The 20,294-nt window shown below is 44.1% G+C and overlaps 1 protein-coding gene and 1 long non-coding RNA gene across 8 annotated transcripts in view; one reads left to right on the forward strand and one right to left on the reverse strand.

Moving 5' to 3' along the window:
* Nucleotides 1-18,754, reverse strand: part of LOC133465793 (uncharacterized) — a 33,079-nt gene extending 14,325 nt beyond the window's left edge. For 2 of the 6 annotated variants that reach the window (XR_009784758.1, XR_009784754.1), the window contains exons 1-8: nt 18,628-18,748; nt 18,450-18,550; nt 16,962-17,119; nt 9,674-9,812; nt 5,246-5,291; nt 4,254-4,438; nt 3,633-3,764; nt 1,419-1,517 (exon numbers count right to left, since the gene is read on the reverse strand). This is a non-coding gene — a long non-coding RNA (uncharacterized LOC133465793). Of the gene's footprint in view, nt 1-1,418; nt 1,518-3,632; nt 3,765-4,253; nt 4,439-5,245; nt 5,292-8,410; nt 8,505-9,673; nt 9,813-16,961; nt 17,120-18,449; nt 18,581-18,627 lie in introns of those variants that run through there. The other 4 variants (XR_009784755.1, XR_009784757.1, XR_009784756.1 and 1 more) reach the window with 4 other exon arrangements.
* kcnt2b (potassium sodium-activated channel subfamily T member 2b) overlaps nt 1-20,294 on the forward strand; it is a 40,454-nt gene that overhangs the window by 17,835 nt on the left and 2,325 nt on the right. The window contains exons 6-28 of one of the 2 annotated variants that reach the window (XM_061748879.1): nt 11-70; nt 1,445-1,519; nt 1,706-1,789; nt 3,217-3,311; nt 4,270-4,450; nt 7,831-7,995; nt 9,665-9,801; nt 10,143-10,206; nt 11,013-11,121; nt 13,405-13,513; nt 13,882-13,938; nt 14,579-14,731; nt 14,804-15,057; nt 15,803-16,127; nt 16,196-16,301; nt 16,371-16,543; nt 16,960-17,031; nt 17,890-18,024; nt 18,104-18,215; nt 18,459-18,557; nt 18,642-18,725; nt 18,808-18,936; nt 19,821-20,166. In XM_061748879.1, coding sequence (XP_061604863.1) covers nt 11-70; nt 1,445-1,519; nt 1,706-1,789; nt 3,217-3,311; nt 4,270-4,450; nt 7,831-7,995; nt 9,665-9,801; nt 10,143-10,206; nt 11,013-11,121; nt 13,405-13,513; nt 13,882-13,938; nt 14,579-14,731; nt 14,804-15,057; nt 15,803-16,127; nt 16,196-16,301; nt 16,371-16,543; nt 16,960-17,031; nt 17,890-18,024; nt 18,104-18,215; nt 18,459-18,557; nt 18,642-18,725; nt 18,808-18,936; nt 19,821-20,166 — 3,124 coding nt within the window. Of the gene's footprint in view, nt 1-10; nt 71-1,444; nt 1,520-1,705; nt 1,790-3,216; nt 3,312-4,269; nt 4,451-7,830; nt 7,996-9,664; nt 9,802-10,142; nt 10,207-11,012; nt 11,122-13,404; nt 13,514-13,881; nt 13,939-14,578; nt 14,732-14,803; nt 15,058-15,802; nt 16,128-16,195; nt 16,302-16,370; nt 16,544-16,959; nt 17,032-17,889; nt 18,025-18,103; nt 18,216-18,455; nt 18,558-18,641; nt 18,726-18,807; nt 18,937-19,820; nt 20,167-20,294 lie in introns of both variants that reach the window. The other variant, XM_061748878.1, reaches the window with a different exon arrangement.

Below are 20,294 nucleotides of genomic sequence, written 5' to 3' on the forward strand. Positions count from 1 at the left end.
CTCTTTGCAGGTGCTCGTGGCTTTTATCAGCTTTTCAGAAACAATGTTGCTTGTGTATCTCAGCTACAAGGTGAGTTGCTCAGGGAAGACTGTTTTTATTGTAAAAGTCACCAGATCCCTTCTAATATGGACTTTGTATGTAATACAGTGCTGCAATTCAACTGTGAAATTCATGTACATGAGGGTCCTCGTTTTAAGACGGTGACCACAAACCATGTTCCGATATTACAAACTGAGTGCAGTAAACTAATTAGTGCATCAGTATAAGAAAATGTCAGTTACCCCAGTACTTACTTTTCATTTGACTGCTTTATATTTATGGCCTACAAGTGTTTTTCGTACAAATATTTACTGCAGGTTACTGACAAATTTGGTTTACATCGCCAATGTAGGAAGGAAAATGGTACTCACTCTATATTAGTAAACGTGTTTCATGGGTTTGAAATTCCCAGTCTAGTGGGCGTGGCTGTCATATGCTCATTTGTCATTAGTTTACGAGGCACAAATGATTGTGCTCTTGAATTCTGCCGAGCGACAAGTGGGGCATTTCTTCCTGCCGCAACATGACAGGCCGTGATTGAGATCTTTTCATTGTTGACCATTTGCGGCCTGCTCAGCTGTAATCAAATTGGGCACACGCAACTAAACCTGACAGTACGTGATCGAGCGTAACGTGACTTGGAAGCAGTCCGCAGTGTGGCGGGAAGCATCGTCACAGACAATCGTAAATGTTAAACCTGTTCAACATGACAAATACTGATGAGTGCGGTCAGAACCGAGTTGGGCCGAGTCACAGACGCTGTGATTGCGATGTGAAACCTACGATAGCCAATTAGGAACCTGTTGTTAATCCGACCTAGTCATTCACTACCGTTGAAATGACAAGTAGAAGAGTTTAAAACCACAATGTAGATCTTGGTACTACAACGCACATTGTTATGTGTGCGTTGTGTTGGTTCTCTCAATTTGTTTTCGTCTTCCTGCGCGCGGTCTCTCACATTTAGAAAAATCGGTCAAGATGTTACAAATCAGAATGTGTGTACCCTTTCTTAGTGGGTGGTGACCTCCCAACGTGTCCAAATATTGATACATGAGACGGACTTTAGCGGAAACCCCGTGTCGCTCCTGCGGGGCGTCGATCCATACAGGTGTGCCCGTGCCTTTCATGTACTTTGCACGAAAAGCCTATGAAGGGCCCCATGTCTGCGTTTTGTGGATGCAGGAGGTGCGACCCCGTCCACCTACACTCTTCTAGGACGGGGTCACATGAAAAGGCTGGCATGCTAATCGGCGGCAGCTTAAACTGAGTTCATATTTTTCCCCTCAACCCGCCTTCCAATTTAGAGCTCCGTGTCCCCTTCTGCTAAACGGGTCTGTTATGTGGTATGTGGGTCGCCATGACAATGGAGTTCCCTGACCTCTTGTGTGTGCTTTGCGTTTCCAGGGCAACGTCTGGGAGCAAGTACTACGTGTCCCCTTCATTCTGGAGATGATCAGCGCCGTCCCCTTCATGATCACTGTGAGTGGAAAGACATGCGCCACTGAGCACCGAAAGCACTCTCAAACAACACCTTCTGGAATACACATTTATCACCTGCTGCTACAGTGTATGGCAGTTATGGGTGTCACAAGAAAAGATTGTGTATGCAACGTGTCGGAGAAACACCAGCAGAAGTGAATTGCTCTCCGTTTCTCTTTTCCACAGGTGATTCTGCCCTCCTTCCGAAATCTCTTCATCCCCGTTTTCCTCAATTGCTGGCTAGCCAAACACGCTTTGGAGAACATGATAGTGAGTCAAGCACCGACAGTAATCATCTCAATATTATTTTGATGCCTTTTTATTAGAGTGATAAAATTAATTCCTTGAAGGCAGACCCATCAACTTGTATTGCAGGCTGAATACAAAGCTAACGACCGACCACAACATTCGCAACCTGAGTGAAGCGACCAAAACGTGCAGTGTGGGGGGGGGTTTGCCACTAGTTTTCACAAGTAGCCGACCGGTGAATGGCTTTGCAACATCACAGGTGTAGCACTTATTAAAATTCGCACCAGATTTCACAAAAACTAAAATTGTTTCCAGGTTTTAAGCGTAAGTGAGGCCGAGACGAACGGCGGCCACCAAGCCTTACAATCCTTACGCTACAGTACATATACGGAATACTCGTGTTTTAAAATGACAATTAACTACATTTACAATTTCAACGCAAAGTGTGGAGAGTCTCTGTTCCCCAACTGCACAGGTGCAGTCAGTGAATGGGGTGATCGATTATGGTCAATAGCCTCTCAAAATATCCACACGCTCCGTTATTATTGCCCGTTTCCTCCTCTTTGTGGCCATCCACGTCTTCCTTGACAATTGTGCCATGTTTTTGTGGTTCAATCAAATATAACACAGTACAGTAGTAGTTTTAGAATAGAAATAACCGGTACAGGTATTACTAGTGGCCTATAGTACCATTCCAACAGAATATAAACATGGTCGCCCACAACATTGTGAATCGACCACTAAAGACTAAAGATGCCATCGACACATAATGTAAGATCGTACGACATCTGGTAAGATGCCATACTTTAATTCATCTGATCAACTGTTAAGGGGCCTAAGTAGGTTCTGCTGTTTTGGTTAGCAAATGGGCTATTTAATGCCCTTTTGTGAACAGTAGCATAAACGGACGTCAATTTGTTTACACTTCCATCCAACCATTTTCTATAGCGCTTGTCCTCATTATAAACACATATAAACAAACAACCACTCACACTCACATTCAAATTTTAAGGACATTCAACCTAACGTACATGTTTTTGGAATGTTGGAGGAAAACAAGAGTACCCGGAGAAAAGCCATGCAAGTACGACGCAGAACATACAAACTCACATAGGAGGCTAGCTGAGATTCAAACCTCAGAACTGTGATGCAGACATGCTAACCACTACTCCACCACGGTGCCGGTAATTGTTCCATGGTTTGTTTTTATCCTAATGCGAGAAAGGAGATGTTTATTTGTCATGCCGTTGAATTGGGGCCTGGCGTCTATTCGAGGAAAACCCACTATTTAAGGAAACATTCTTTCTCCCACAATCCACCAAGCACACGTCCGATCTGTTTAAGACCTGAGCAGGGCACCTCGAGGCCCCGTTTCCTTTTGCACGCCTCAGCCGGCGTCTCTCTCTCTCTCTCTCTCTCTCTCTCTCTCTCTTTGCGTCATTCTGCAGAACGACCTCCACAGGGCCATCCAGCGGACACACTCGGCCATGTTCAACCAGGTGGTGATCCTCATCAGCACGCTGGTGTGTCTCATGTTTACATGGTGGGTAACCACACAGACTCAAACCAAGTGCAAAATGAAATGGACAAGAAGTGATTTCACAGCTCAGGGAGGGGAGGGGGGGGGGGCAGAGGGGTGAGAGAGAAAAGAGAGCAAACAATGGTGCGGCGATACATGCAGTAACACAGAGATGGCGAGAGAGAAAGCGGTGAATAAAACAAAGCAGAAAGATAATTGGTAACTGCGAGAGCGAGATAACAACGCGACATGACAACTGGTGATTGTTGCAAAGCAACAACGGCAGGGCTCATCTTTAAAGATCAACTACAGCACCGCTGACGAAACTCAAGGGGGAACATTTACCTTGTTTCCATCCCCAATGGGCTGCTCCCGTACACTTAAATATGCACTCTTCCGCACATTAGCTCTGGAATGCATCCACCCGCCTACAAGCCAAAACACTGTTGAAACATTCCCACACTTCATTAGGTACACCTGCAAAAGCCAAAGAGATATCACACAAATCAGTAGTCAATACAAAACCTTACGCAAAGATAAAACAAAAACCAAAACGTGTAGACTGAAGCCAAGGCTTGGATTGTCTACTCTTTTAACACAACGGCAGAGTGCCGCCATTGTGCAAAAGAGAACATTAGAGAACGGAAGAAACAAACTAAAAAAAAAAAGGTAAGATAATGCCTGGTCTTGGTTTTAGCAACATCGCACTTCATACATTCATCCACACAAACACCAAACCAATGCACGTACGCATCCATATATACTGTATGTACAGTATTTCCACCCATATTATTATATACAGCATACTTATGCACATATTTACACTTGTATACACATTTTATAGCTACGTGGATATATCCGCACACATCCATATAGACATACTGTATAAACATGATTTTGCATCCACTGCGGTGGCCAGCGAGGGCATAACCCGGGCGTGCTGCGCTCCTGTGATGTTTTTCTTACCTCCTGACCAAAACAGCATCTGCGGCATCCAGCACCTGGAGCGGGCCGGCAACAACCTGACCTTGTTCGATTCGCTCTACTTCTGCGTCGTCACCTTTTCTACGGTGGGCTTCGGGGACGTCACCCCGCAGATCTGGCCCTCGCAGCTCCTGGTGGTCATCATGATCTTCGTGGCGCTCATTGTGCTTCCCATACAGGTGAGATGAAAAAGATGTTTAAAAAAAAAAAAGTTTTTTTTTTTTAAAAAGACACAATGGAAAAGGAAAAAAAAAAAAAAAAAAAGCATTATTACCACAGAGAGACAGACAAATACAAATAAGTCCATTTTAGCTTCAGAAATCCTCACAATGAGATGTTTATTCAACATTGTGAGTTATTCCGGGTTTCTGGATGTTGACTTTAAATTGCATACTTGCCATTCTAAAATGACGCCTTCAATTGAAACTCTGAATTGCACACTCAGCCTAGTAAACTCATTTCAGCGAAGGTTACATTGAGACGAGTTAACACAGACACACGGCAGTGACTCATTTCATCCATCCTCCGTTGATTTGAAACACTATTTTTATTCTGCGGACTCCTCACTTTCCCAAATCCCCCCCACACGCACATTGCCGCACAACACACACACACACACACACACTTTGCTTCGGAACACTTTGATAAATGTGTGAGTTACATCTTATCCGAGCAATTCCCAATGCTGGTGCGGCTCCCAACAGGCAAATGATTCCTAATACAAGAAATGACCTCTGTGTTTGTGTGTGTGTGTAGAAAGCGAGAAAAAAAAAAAAGAGGAAGGTGTCTTTGCGCTGCAAATCAGACTGAATGATTAATTTTTCTATTTCTATTTACTTTTGGTATACGTACTTGGCACAGATTGTTTTAAGGTCCATCGTTAGCCTCACAGCATAATTGCTTAAATCACTTTGGAATGTTTTCAGAAAAACAAGAAAGAGCAGAACAAATTCAACAAACAAGAGTCCAGTTACCTCAACTCCACTTTTGCGGATCGCCGTGACCTTGATGACTGAGAATCTACAGAGACATAGAGGAAAAATAATTTTTTTTAGCAAGCACGTTTGTTTTTTTTTGTTTTAGATTGTTACAGTAACGTCAAAATGTCTTGGGCAACTACACTAACGAAATATAACTGGGACTCATACGTAATGTTTTTACGGCAGAGGTTGCTAGCCGAGCTGTGAAATAAGATTTTCCCAGGGTATGAAAACTTGGATTTGACAATTTAAAACAAATATTTTAATTTAAAAAAAAATGTACAATAGAAATAATTTTCTTTTGGTTTTTGCATGTCATCTTTTCTCTCTCTCTTTCTTAAATTCTGGATAAATTATTAATATGTTGGGTTAGCATCAGAGTTGGAGCATGTTATTTTATATATTTATTACATACATAATAAAAATAGATAATTATATTATTTTGTAAAATATATTATTTCGTTTACATTACATTTCATTTATTTTTTATTCAAATTTAATCCAACAAAAAAAAGTCAATGACAATGCATTTTGGACATAATGGCTCTTAATTCGCAACTGCCTCACAGTTCTGAGGACCGGGGTTCAAATCCCGGCCCCGCCTCTGTGGACTTTGCATGTTCTCCCCGTGCCTGTGTGGGCTTTCTCCAGGCACTCCGGTTTCCTCCCACATCCCGAAAACATGCACGGTAGGTTAATTGAAGACTCTAAATTGCCCATAGGTGTGAAGGTGAGTGCGAATGGTTGTTTGTTTATATGTGCCCTGCGATTGGCTGGCAACCGGTTCAGGGTGTACCCCGCCTCCTGCCCGATGAGAGCTGGGTTTGGCTCCAGCGCTCCCGCGACCCTTGTGAGGATAAGCGGCTCAGAAAATGGACCAGGAAATGACAACGTGTGAATCACCAACATGGATGCCACGTCATGTCCTTCTCCACTTATTCTGCCTCCCCATGCTCTTCCATAAATACCCCTTGACATTTAGATTTGGGCCTCGCTTGGCCCTAACCCCCCCCCCCCCCCCCCAGCCCGTGTGCGCGCGTGTCCTGTCATGACCTCCACAGGGACGCATCAGACCACATCCGGTTGCACCTATTGTTTGGGGTTTTTTTCTGCACCTCCTACCTTTTCCTGCACTAAAACACGCACTTTCTCAAACCTTCACCAATACATTGTTCTGCCATTGAAAATACCGAAAGCTAAATCGATGTAAATATCACATCGTTCGTTGTTTTTTTTTTTCCACCCGAAGACAAATAACAAAGATGCTATTTCACGAAGCCATCTGTTGTAATGGATTCACTTTGATGGATCCCAGCTTTTCCTACGCCGCCGACGTTGTCTCAGCACAAAATCAATGATGTTTATCTGCACGACCACCCATTGTAAAGCGGCATCCAAACTCTTCCGTCCGGAAAAACTCTTTCGGCTATTCATCGCAACTTTAGTACAATTGCCGTTTGTTTTTAAAAAAAAAAAACAAGGCACAACCACCTAATGACTCAAAATCAATTTTAAATCTGAGAGAAATTTGTGGGTGGATGATTTGTTGTTAAAGCAGAAAAGAAGAGGAAAGTGCATGAAAGGTGACTTTAATGAGGATGTGTCATGGAAGCCTGAAGTCACATTTCGTTGGAGTACTAGCATAAGTGACATATTTTGACGGTTACTTTATTTTTAATAAACGAATGTCAAATTGTGAATAATATGACATCAGACTATATAGCACTGCCATTGCGAAATACAGCATTTTGATCAAAGCATGTTACCAGTCGGCTTTTAAGTTTGGAAAATGTTTGCCTTAACATTTTGTAACAAAACAGTTTTTGGGTCATAAGGGCAAAATATTGAAAAGTAATCACTGCCATGTTTGTGGATTGTGTCATGGCAGGACCTGTTGCATGACTTTTATTGTGTTTTTTTTTTCAAAATCTTTCAAGAAAATTATATAGTAGGTGTGAATGTGAGTGTGAATGGTTGTTTGTCTATATGCCCTGTGATTGGCTGGCGACCAGTTCAGGGTGTACCCCGCCTGTCGCCCGAAGATAGCTGGGATCGGCTCCAGCACGCCCGCGACCCTCAGAATTGAACTACTTTGAATTTGTAGCAAACTAAGGTCCATGTCAAAAGCACATTTTCCTGGAGTGTGTCCGTCATATTTGTGCCGTGTTTTCTCTCAATACTTTTTAATCAATTTTTTCAGTAATGTTAGAAAATAACAAGACCTAAACTTTTAGTTGATTTTGCATTTTTAGAGGACCTTGTTTGTGAGTATATTGAGGCATGATTTGGCCTAAAAAGTAATCACTTGGAAGTTATGGAAAACTGTCAAAATCTATGGCTTTTGTGACAAAAATGTTGTGTTGTTAGAATGTCCTCACTTTTTGTGGAGTATGTCCGGCATATTTATGGAGTGTGTTGTGGCACAAATCTTATCCATTTTTCATTAATGTCAAGAAAACATTATAGCCTAAACTGAGTCCATTTTAAGTTTGCGGCAAACTTGTTTTGTTTTGGGTGTGGCAAGATTATTATTTTCATAATCCACGTGCCCGATGTGCCCGATGTCATCCCAAATACAGTTTGAGCAGCTGGCCTTCCTGTGGATGGAGCGTCAGAAGTCCGGCGGTAACTACAGCCGCTACCGGGCGCAGACGGAGAAGCACGTGGTGCTGTGCGTCAGCTGCCTCAAGATCGACCTCCTCATGGATTTCCTCAACGAGTTCTTCGCTCACCCTCGACTGCAGGTCCGCCGCCAATAGCTCCGTGCGGCACAACGGGCTCCTAATCCTCTCCGGCTGAGGTCAACACGCAGGATAAATGCAGCAGTTGGCGGGATCACGCCGCTGCTGCCTTGCTCAAGCAGGAGCAGACGTGTGTGTTTGCTCGACGTGTGCGTTTGTTAACTTGTTGACACCAGAGGTCGATGTTATTGGGTGCCAGATTTTGGTCAGAGAATTAGCCAGAATGAAATTGAACAAAATACACCCCCCCTCCAAAATAAATGCTCTTTGCTTTCCCCCCAGTCAAATAGTCTACAAATGTACAGTGCTGCCTTGAGATAAGCTTTTTATTCAAGATACACGTGGTCGTTCCCACGATTTATTTCTTTGAGTTGAGAATAAAACAATTTGAGATGCGAGCGCAGTGAACTCAACTCACCTCATTTCACAAGAAGCAGCACTTTGGTAAATAGTGAACAATTCTTCAAAAAAGAGGCTCCAATCGTTTTTTTACTCCCAGTTGCGGTTTACCGTCAAACTAAACATTAAACAAAGAGAATTACATGTGTATTAAAAAAATGTCTTTAACGTCCATTAGCTTAATGGCAAACGCCAGAGACAGGCTAACAAATCGCATCTATATGGCGGTGTTACAAACCGTTAAGCAGCAGATGTTTGACCACAAAGGGTGCAGCAACACATGGAGACAGACAACATAACAATACTAAATCACAGATATATATTATTTAGCCTCTGTAAAAAAAAAAATAATAATAAATAAATAATCTAATATTTCAGCAGCGTATTGGGTCACTTACAGTAGTTGTGAAACATATGTTTTGTGTCTGTATGACTGTTATACTCCCCCCCAGGTGGCCACGTCACGCACACCAGAAGTAGCCGCAATTAATTAATCAGAGTGCTATTTTCCTTGTTAAAAACACATTACTAAAATACTTTTTGGCGTCGGCTGAGACAGATTATTGGAATTTCCATTCATTTCAATGGGGAAAGATTATTTGACATGAGTGTTTTGAGTTGCAAGCATGGTCACTGAATCAATTAAACTTGTGTCTCAAGGCACCACTGTAATTTGTAATACACAGCAATAGATCATTCTAATTGGCCCCTCTTTCACTTCTGTTGAGAATTTTCTGATTAGATTTTATATTAAATTCCCTTTTGACATAATAGTCCCACTCAAACAGAAGGTAACATGCATCTTTTTCTTTCACTCTAATCATCAAATAAAATTCATAAACGAGATTGCCATCTACATAAATCATAAGTTGTTTTGACGGACACTATTAGCTGAAAACACTGTAGGTTCTTCCAAAGAAAATTATTATTATTATTATTTTACATTCTCTTTAATTGAATAAAATTCAACACTAAGTAAAAATGTCCTTTTGATTGAATATTCCCACCAAATTAGCTTTCGCTATCATTTAAAACTGTAAAAATGGAAATAAATATCGGGATGCAAACATTTACTGAGAATACATGTTGAATCTTGGTTCTTAATAGCTTATGTAACAGTATGTATTCGGATCGAATTTTGTAATTTACACGTCAATGTTTTTTTGCATGAAGTGTATTGCAAATTTTAAAAAGACACCCGATTTGGTCAGGGAAGAGGAATATCACGTGTTGTGTGTGAAAAGTGTGTGTGTGTGTGTGTGTGTGTGTACAGGATTACTACGTGGTGATCCTGTGCCCGGCAGAAATGGACGTCCAGGTTAGAAGAGTCCTTCATGTTCCTCTGTGGGCCCAGAGAGTCATCTACCTGCAGGGGTCTGCTCTCAAAGACCAGGACCTGATGAGGGCCAAGTGAGTCCCTGCTACAACATTTAAAAAAAAAAAAAAGAAATACATGTCACAAATCTTATCTCGTTTGTACAGCCACTTTTTAACATTTTTCATTGTCACGTGATGATAATTACAGCGGGGAGTTGAATGAAAGCTGCTTATAATTAATAATACACCTGCTTCACCTCGGGCTGGCTTTTTGTCTCCTCGCCTCCCGTCCATCTCATCCATCAAAGACACACTGTTTCTTATCTGCTTTTGTCAAGTCGCGGAGTAAAATAACAATCCCACCCACCCTCCCCCCTCCTCCTCTTGTGTCTTCTCTTGATTCCCTCCCTCTCGCTCTTCCTAACCGCCTACAGGATGGATGACGCAGAGGCCTGCTTCATCCTCAGTAACCGGTTTGAAGTGGACCGTATCGCTGCTGTAGGTTAAACTTGCCTTTTCATTTTGCTTTTTAAAAATCCCCGAAGTCTTGAAATTGAGTATGTTAGCCAGTACAACAGCTATGAAAATTGTTATTAACAATGAATGAGATCCCCCGATTCACACAGGAAAAATATATGCCTGTGAGTATGGTAATAATATCTGTCTACATGTGTTACTCCACCGTTTGTGTTCAAATATCTGTTGCTCAAAGGGTTGTACTACGGCGACACAAATGTGATTGGCCCGTCTATGGCATTTTGGTAGACCAAAATCTAGACTACAAATGCAACGTCATTCTGTTTGTTTTCTATTTAGTTTGACGGTAAACTTCTGCTTGTTGTGAAGTGAGTTGAATTGAGTTCACTGCCACCATACACAAGTCAAAGCAAAAAATTGTCCCAACAGCAACTCAAATGCAGAAAACCTCATAAGGCGGGTCACTCGTATCTCGCAGCTCCACTGTATAAGGGTGTTAAGTTTTAACAACTGACACACACGTCTTCCACCCTGCTGTCAGTGTCAAACAAGGATTATATACGTCACACCAGAGTTTTGTGTAAAACGCAAAGGCGGATACATTTCAGATCTCCGTGTGACGCCACGACACAAGGTCATCCCGGGGCTGCTGGAACCCCAAAATGCTGTGTGCACCGTACGATTGTTCGGCGCACTCGGTGGTTGATGAGGATTATTACGGCAGCTCTGCAATCTGATGCGGCGAATGAAAGAGCTGTGGCTTCATTTCAGTCTTGTGTCACTCTCACTCCATCGATTTCACTGTCGCCCGTCTCCAATTTGGCCAGGATCATCAGACCATCCTGCGGGCCTGGGCGGTGAAAGACTTCGCTCCCAACTGCCCGCTGTACGTGCAGATCCTCAAACCGGAGAACAAGTTCCACGTCAAGTTTGCAGGTGGGTATAAAAGAGGGAGGTGGTATATCTGCCAATCTGAAGTTTAGATACACTCATCTTTCTTGGCCGTGAAAGCTTAAATACACTTGGTTCTGACCTTGAAGAAGAATGTCTGGAGGGCTTGAAGAGTATCAGATAAAAATGGAAAACATGGACAAAGATTCTGCCTACTCAAGAAAGAGCTGAACTGCAAACACACCAGGAAGGTATCAAAGAGGTGAAGAGATGCAAAAAAGAATATTGGATCTCAGAAATACAGCTATAATAGAAAATGTTATTTCCCCATCCGTGTTTCTGTCCTTTCCAATTGACCAGGCTTCCACTTCAGTCAAACCCACAAGATGTTTGTGTGTTTATAACAGACCGACTGCTCTGAGCCAAAACGATGGGCCTCATGCGGCAACATGAGGCTGGTAGTTTTGTTCAAGTTTTCACTCAGAGTTCCAAAGAAAAGCCCTCATTCTTTTGCCGACAATGGGAAACACACACGTTCGCAGCTCATCAACTTTGTTGTTGTGGCCGTTGTACTTCAGTAGGGTGTGCACGGTCCTTTTTGTTACCAATTATGGTTCCTTGTAGTAGAATTTAAAAGAAACAGACAGAAAAGCCAAAACCCTGCATCAGACGGATATGAGAACACATTTGTTGAGGCTTGCCGGTAAATGAGACTCAATGGTTGATCCATCCAGTGCTTTGTCACAGATTACACAGCGCAGCCCTCTATGATGCCTGGCCCTGTCAACAATGAACACAACACAATTAAGAATTACGCAGCGAGGGCAGTCAGTGCACGCAAGGTCGGCGCATTGATCGGCTTACTACAGCCATTAATCGCTCTGTTGCTTTTGCCTCTCCTGAGGAAGGATGTGTGGTCACAGGTAGAGGCGAACTGCCTTTTGTGTTTGTCCACTCGGCTCTCAATCGGGGTCGTATCTCCCGTCCACTGAAGTGAATGAAAGGCGGATCAGTAAAAATGTGCAATTGTGCACTGACCCTGTCACAACTAAAAGCATGTAGCTAGTGGAATAACTGCAACGGTTTTACCAGTAACCGTTTGTGTCTCTTCCATGATACCCAACAAAAAATTGCAATGTATACAGATACCATATGTTCCAAAGATGTAAAAGTCAAGTTTCAAGACTGCAAAAAGATGACCTTTAAGGCTTCTAATTCATTGACAAGCAAATACAAGGATACAAGCTTAACATAGAGCTATAGTAGGGCTTGATTTCCATCCCTCAAGATATAATCTTCACAAATGTATTCCACAGGGCTTTTAATTGGACTCAAATGTCACTTTTCTAACTCTTCCAGTGTGAAAGGTATGTCCCGATCTGTCAAGGGTGTACCCCTAAAAGGGACAAAGATCTACTTTTCTGTGTGTTTGTTTCGGAGCGCAACAAAGGACAGTCTGAATTGGGAAAATGTTGTCTTCTGTTATGTTTCTTTTGATCGGCACACAATGGAACTTCTGGTAATTGCTGTTGAAATGGCAGACTTATTTCTATCTGCTACTTAAACTTGCTTGAGAGATTTGTGCGTTTTGGACTAACGATAGGACCAACAAATTTGAGCTACGGAATGTGAATTAACGATTGAACTGGCTTGCGAGAACTCATGATGGATCCATCAGGTTTGGTTCGAACAAAGATGGGTGATGAGTGCGTACTTGTTAGTCTGATGACGTTTAAGGGTACACGATGACTCTGAATGAACTCTGCAAGGACATCTGGGAGAACCTGCTGCTGACTGGAGGACTTAAATTAATCTCTTTGGGCCTGGGCCCACCTTCCGCTTGGAAGCACGAGTGGTGCTGTTCAGGCGAGGTCAAATCAAGGTTATTGAGTTCCTTCGCTCGGTGTTTGAGAATGTGGGCCTCAAGAACCGCACCACATTCAATCTCTGAAAAAAAGCTAATCTATTTTGGTCCAGACTGAAATACCTCAACAGCCACTGGTTGGACTGCCACGTGTTGCCAGAGGATAAAGAGCTTTTATTCTGAAGATTCCCTGACATTTTCTGCAGCGCAAGCAGACTTTGACATTTACAGTTCAGAGAGGAAATATCTCAGCGATCACTTAATGGATTTTGATGCAATTTAATGCCTTCAGTGCAGCTTAGCACTGAAGGATATTTGTGGTTCGACATAGAGGAACATCGTGAAAGGGTGCAGTCATGTGTCATTCACACACACACACACACACAAATGCACTGACAAAGATTGGCAGCTCACACTCGCCTGACGTCCGCAAACTGCGTTCCCGTTGTACTCTATGTCCCCAGATCATGTTGTATGCGAAGAAGAGTTTAAGTACGCCATGCTGGCTTTGAACTGCGTGTGCCCTGGTACCTCGACACTCATTACTCTGTTGATCCACTCCTCCAGAGGACAGTAAGTTCACTCTCGCTGATTCTTTTCTTTTCAACACGCAGCCATTCTTGCAAATATATACTGGGTACACCTGATCTAATATAAAGACACTAGATAACAAATAATGCTCACTTTTTATTTTATTATTCGTGAGGTTGTCGTTTGCAGTCGCGTGGAACTGCACTGCAACCTACCGAGAGCTACTGTTGCTCAATAGCAAAATATTAGAAACAGCTCTCAATAGGATACACTGCAGCACTACACAACTGAAAACTCCAAAATGAAAATTATTGTACAGGAACTCATGAGATTGTGTACGTGAACCTGTGTTGAGAAGATCAGCTCAATTGGCCTTTCATTTTAGATGAACGTTTTGGTGTTTTTTCCAGAACTGCACCCCAGGAGGCCTTTAAGCAACATGGAGGAGCATTTCAAGCCCTCAACAGGTAAGAGTGTTCCTAAATTCACATCCCTAATATATATGTATATATATGTTTTACAACTCTGATATTACCATTCTGTACCTCCCTCGAAGGATTTTCTCCTCAGACTGCGCAGCGGTGCCTAATGTTGTGGCCAATGAGTGTATGCATACATCTGATTCCTTGCCTTGTTGCCTTGTGGCCTTGTGGCTGAGGAGGCAATGATGCACGGCCAGGCTGTAATGAATTCAGTTAATCAAACTTTCGCCAACTGCAAGGTCGCTTTAACACTTGTTTGTATAAGGCATTTTTTTTGTCACAGGCCACCCACATTCACACTGCCCCCACAGCCTTGCTTCCTGTTATCGCCTCAGTGGCCCCCACATCTAAAGCCGTATACCCCTGAGAACACGGCTGTCCACTTAACTTGTTCAATGTGTACGTGGGCTCCATTGTTCCAACAGGCTGCCCCATTCTTGTCGGTGTACTGATTGAAGTATTGATCAAGCCCCTCTGACAGAGATGTAAGACATTCATTCTCCAGCCCTGAGTGGAAAATTCCCCTGATACCACCGCTGTCGTCATGCTGGAAGCTTTGTGTTAGGCTCTTAAAAAGGTCAAGCTCAGCCCGCACGGGCAATCATTCCCCTTCTTCGTCTCACAGGGAAGGCGGCGCCTGCGCTGCCGACCAGTGGCACCGAACTTACCGCCGCTGCTCAGCCAATGAGGTGCACCACATCCGTCTGGAGGAGAGCAAATTCTTCGGGGAATACCAGGGCAAGAGTTTCACCTTTGCATCCTTTCATGCTCACAAGAAGTAAGTGAAGAAAACTGTAAAAATCCCACAAAATGTGTGTAGGGCAGAGCTGAATCGTCTCCGTGGCAACAGGTATGGAGTGTGTTTGATCGGAGTACGCCGGCTGGACACCACCAACATCCTGCTGAACCCCGGCCCCTGTCATATCATGGGAGCCTCTGACATTTGCTTTTACATCAACATCTCCAAAGAGGAAAACTCAGCGTTTGTCCGCGGCCAGAGGGATCCGTCGTGGGGCAGCGCGGGGAGCAACGCCAGGGGGGTTCACCAGAGCATTTATCACGGACTCACCCGCCTGCCAGTCCACAGCATTATCGCCAGCATGGGTCAGTCAGCCAGGCTTGGCATACATTTCCTCACTTGACTTCCATTTGTAGTTTCAGCTGACTATTAGTCCATCACAACAGGAAGTCATCCATGTTAGTATCTAAGTCACAAAGTACCTTTGATTATAAAAGCATAAAGAGGAAAAACATATGCAGTTGGTCCCCAGCTATAAAATCTCATATAGAAAGTGTCAGTAACACCATGCGTGGTGCTAGTGCTTTCTACGTTGACTTTTAGAGGTCCTCCTCGCACTCAAAGATTGGATTCCGATAGCAGCACCTGATCCTGTCAAGTCTGAACTTTGAACGAATTTTGGAGTATTTCCGGGGAAACGTTTGTCCATTCATCCATTCGACATCATGGATGTTGGACGAGAGCACCCCCACTCTAGTTCTTCCCAATGGTGTTCAGGTCAGGCTTGTCTACTTCTTTTAAGCCAAAGTCTTTATCCAAATTCTTAGTTTTTGTACAAAATTGTCCAAAAATAATCTTGAGAAGACAGCTGAACTTTTGTGACAGACAATTGCGCCCATGTAACAGATACTGGCACTTGAGTTGATTTGTAGCACCTGTGGCAGAGGGCGGCACCTTTAAGTAAGCGCCAACCTACAGTAAGTTTCAGATACTGGAAGCTATGTGACGCTGGAAACCGATCGTACCAAAGGTTTGAGGTTTAACAAATACGGTTGAAATGTTCAGTTCACTGAACCCTGATAAATTACTGTGACTTCCTGCCTTTTTCAGGCACAGTAGCGATCGACCTTCAGGACTCCAGCGACAGCAGCCCAGAAGGTCAGGTCCCAGGGAGCGCCGGGCCCGGCAGCGGAAGAGGAAGTAGAAGCAGCTCCAGGACGGAGATGAGCGGGTCCAACACTTTGGCCTTGCCTGCCCTGAGTGACGCCGTCGAGGAGAGGCGGCACAGCATCGCGCCCGTCCTGGAGTTGGTGGACGGCGTAAGCAACCCGACTTTTGACCTGCTGGGAGACCAGTCGGAGGACGAGGCAGGGGAGGAGAGCAAGGACGACGGCGACAAAGATGAGAGCGCCCACTGGTGGGGTCGGCACTGCGAGTGAGTACTTGAACGATGAGGTTTGACATAATTGGTTGATCGAGGGTAACTGTGAGCCTCTGCGCCAGGTGGGTCAAGGGCTACCCGCTCAACTCCCCATACATTGGCAGCTCTCCAGCTCTTTGCCACCTTCTCCAAGAAAAGATGCCTTTTTGCTGCCTGCGCATGGACAAGGTAGGCGCTTTAACCAGATCGCCATCGATTGTACATCGACTGAGTGGCTGCTTCCTCCTTGTCCAACAGGCTTGTCACCATATCCCTTTTGAAGACGCCCGCTCCTATGGCTTCAAAAACAAACTGATCATTGTGTCAGCAGAGAGTGCAGGGAACGGCCTGTACAATTTCATCGTACCTCTTCGGGCCTACTACCGGCCCAGAAAGGAGCTGAACCCCATCGTGCTGCTTCTGGAGAGCATGTGAGAGGATCCTCCTCCTTTTGGCTATTTGGTGTGGCTATTTTTGTCAGCAAAAAGGATCTGTAATGCTCCTCACAAAGGCTACTGTGAGCATAACCACCGTACTATAAATCTTAGTTGCGCAGGGTGGTAACAACGTGGTCCTCTTCTCCAGTAGGGGAGAATAAGTGAGCTATTTTTGGCCACAGTAAACATGATTTGTGAAATGCTGAATGCTTTCAGGCCACTGTGCCCCCACGATGCTGCGTTGCATTTTGTAGCTTGTACAAAAAATAGCAAGACAAAAATGCAATCAAATGCTCAGTCGCTCCAGAGTAGTGACGTGCTTTCTATAATTATTTGAATTGGGAAGGGGTATGCGTTTATCGTGACTTCACTAAAGTAAAACTGACACGTTTGTGTATTGATTGATTCAGACCTGAGGCAGACTTCCTGGAGGCTATCTGCTGGTTCCCCATGGTTTTCTACACAGTGGGCTCCATGGACAAGTAAGGCACAGCAAAAGGTCTCTCATCAGAGTTCATGAGTCATAGCAGAAAGGCTTGGATCATCGAAATGGCATCCATAACGTCCATCCTATGTGACAAAGTCAAAGCTTTGTGTCAGAAGTTGGCACCTTTATGGCAGAAATCGGAACCTTTGGCACATATGAGACAGAACGCTGACCTTTAGTAACAGAGATGCCTCAAAGGTGTCAGTTACTGGCACCTTTGGGGCAGATAGTGGCACCTATAAGGCAGCATATGACAGATAGACAGCGTAACATGTCACCTGTGCAGCAGAGTGGCGCCTATGCAACAGATACTGGCACCTTTGAGACACATGGCACTTTTGCGGCACATACTAGATGGTCAAGGTCAAACAGTCGCACCTACGTGACAGTTTTAACCTATGATTCATACATTGGCACGCACCTCTGTAGCAGAGCGGGAGTTTTACGTGATAGTGGCAGCAATGAGTCAGATAGAAGTCCCTATGTGACAAATACTGGCAATTATGAGACAGATAGTGGCACCCATGTAAAAGTGGAACCTTTGTGTTCGATAGTGGCACTGATGGCTGATATACGAGGCTCACCGAGTCAAATGGTGGTACCGATAAAACTGATAATGGCAGCTATTTACAGTAACAGTGTGCACTTATGGTTGAGATCGTGGCACCTTTGTGGCAGGAAGTGTGATCATATCAGTGGAAAGACCAGCCACATCCTGCCACTGCCACAAGATGTTCTGAACATGTTTAAACGGTTATATAATCACCCCTTCAGTTTACCTTGCTTTTAGGTGCATTTCATGGCAAATTTTGTAGTTTGTACCGTATGTATCGTTATTTGCTCTCCCAAAAAGTTTAGACAGCTTGTTGCGCTGTGGAGTGACCTTTGCCGACACCATGGTGGTGGTCGATAAGGAGAGCTCCATGATTGCGGAGGAGGACTACATGGCTGACGCAAAGACCATTGTCAATGTCCAGACCCTCTTCAGGTCTGCATCAACCATCTGCATGCCCGCTGAAAGTCTACGATGTTTCTGACTGTTGTCATCTTTGTTTGCGTGCGTCCAGACTGTTCCCAGCTCTGAGTATTATCACTGAACTCACACACCCGGCCAACATGCGCTTCATGCAGTTTAAAGTCAAAGACCACTACTCCCAAGCTCTGTCAAAGCTGGAAAAGGTAAATGTGACTTCAACTAATGTTATGTAGTGTAATAAACCTAATATAGAAGTCTGCATGTACACATTTCCAGGCAAAGGCACAAATGTGGGTTTTTAGTTGTAAAGCAGATTCAAATGCAACAAAATTTCTCACGCCTATGTTTATTTCCTCTCATCAAGATCTAGTTTAAGCAGAAAACATGTTTGCGTGTGTTTGTGTGTGTGTGTGTGTGTGTGTGCGTGCGCACATTACCTGCAGAAGGAAAGGGAGCGAGGATCCAACCTGGTGTTTATGTTCCGTCTGCCCTTTGCAGCAGGCAAAGTGTTCAGTGTCAGCATGCTAGACACGCTCCTCTACCAGGTAAAAAGAAAACACAATCTTTCACTTACTCATTTAGCAAAAAAAAATGTAAAAACTTATTTAACGTTACTTCACTGTGGACAGTCGTTCGTCAAGGATTACATGATCTCCATCACCAGGCTGCTACTGGGCCTCGACTCCATGCCCGGTTCAGGATTCCTCTGCGCTGTAAGAGCACAACTTGAACGCATGACCGGTTGTACCGTCAAGTGGATCAGACGACAAGTGAGTGCGTTCTTTTGTCTTTTAGATGAAAATCACAGAAGACGACTTGTGGATACGGACGTTCGGCAGGCTCTACCAGAAGCTGTGCTCCTCCACAGGAGATATTCCAATTGGCATCTACAGAACAGAAGCCCACAAGCTTCCGGTGTCAGAGGTCAGCTGCTATTGTGGTGCAGTTGTGAACAATGTTGCATCTTTGTTATTGTGGTTGTTTTACATCGAAGAAACTCAACTGCGTCTGTGAGGTTTATGTTTCATGCATAATTTTCGTCCCACCGTGACGATAACTGTGAGACAAAATTACAGAACGGGTTGCTCACGGGCACATTTTTAGAAACAGGCAGGTAATAAAATAGTTACTTGGTTGTTTTATTTCACACTTAATTGATGGGAAGATAGTCCAGAGACCCAACTATTTCTAGACAAGTAATAAAAGTCATTTTCCCATAATATATCCCCTTTAATTGCTGTGGGTTGTAAGTTGTCAAATTTTTTACTCACTCTCACATTTTCAGGGGAACACTGTGTTCATTTATTATCATTGTCAAATTAGCCATTTTTTTTCGTGAGCAGCCAAGACAGACAGACCACTTACATCGCAACAAGTTCCAGTTCGACTTACTGGCTCTGCGGAAGAATCACAGAAAAGCTAAAGAAGAGCAAAATTCTCCTGGTTTTTGTGTGACAGGGAATTATATACCTATACTACTTTTTTGCAGTCTTACATCCACCCAATCATTTTCTGTAACTTTTCTCCTCATTAGGGATGCAGGTGAGCTAGCGCTTATCCCAGCTGACTTTAACAAGCAACCGTTCACATTTAAATTGACAAGTACGGACTATTTTTATAGTCATGAAGTCTTCAATGAACATGACATGCCTGTTTTGGGAATGTGGGAGGAAGTCACAGCAGCCTCGCTGGAAAAACACCATGAAAAGCGCAGGCCATCACCAGTTACATCAGGAATGAAACGGGAGGAAAACAACAGGTGTACTGAATATTCTAAGAGTGAAAATGAGTATGTGGTTCCGTATCAGTCGCAGGTATCCATCACAGTGGAAGACTACGAGGACACCAGAGAACCCAGGGAGCCCCTGCTGTCCCGAAGCGGCGCTCACCGCAACTCTACCTCCTCAGAGCCCGTCTCGACCTCGTCTCACTCCTCGGACCACCCGCTGCTCCGCAGGAAGAGCATGCAGTGGGCGCGGCGGCTGAGCAGAAAGGGGGGCCGGAGCTCAGGCGGGGCCAAGGGTGGCGCCGGCAGCGCGGCCGAGAGGATTAGCCAGCAGAGACTGACCCTGTTCAAACGCTCGGAAAGGCAGGAACTCAATGCGCTTGTGAAGACCAGGATGAAGCATTTGGGTCTCTCTCCGACTGGCTTCAGTAAGTCTGCTGCACTTTAGGAATCAGTGCTTGTAAATTCTTTCTATCTCCATTTGTCCTCCTGTTACTCAGCCTTTAGTCGGTGTGCAAGTGGATTTCCCACTGCCGGTGTCCACTTCATATCCCAC

The sequence above is a fragment of the Phyllopteryx taeniolatus genome, chromosome 16 (genome assembly GCF_024500385.1).
Source record: "Phyllopteryx taeniolatus isolate TA_2022b chromosome 16, UOR_Ptae_1.2, whole genome shotgun sequence".
NCBI lineage: Eukaryota > Metazoa > Chordata > Actinopteri > Syngnathiformes > Syngnathidae > Phyllopteryx > Phyllopteryx taeniolatus.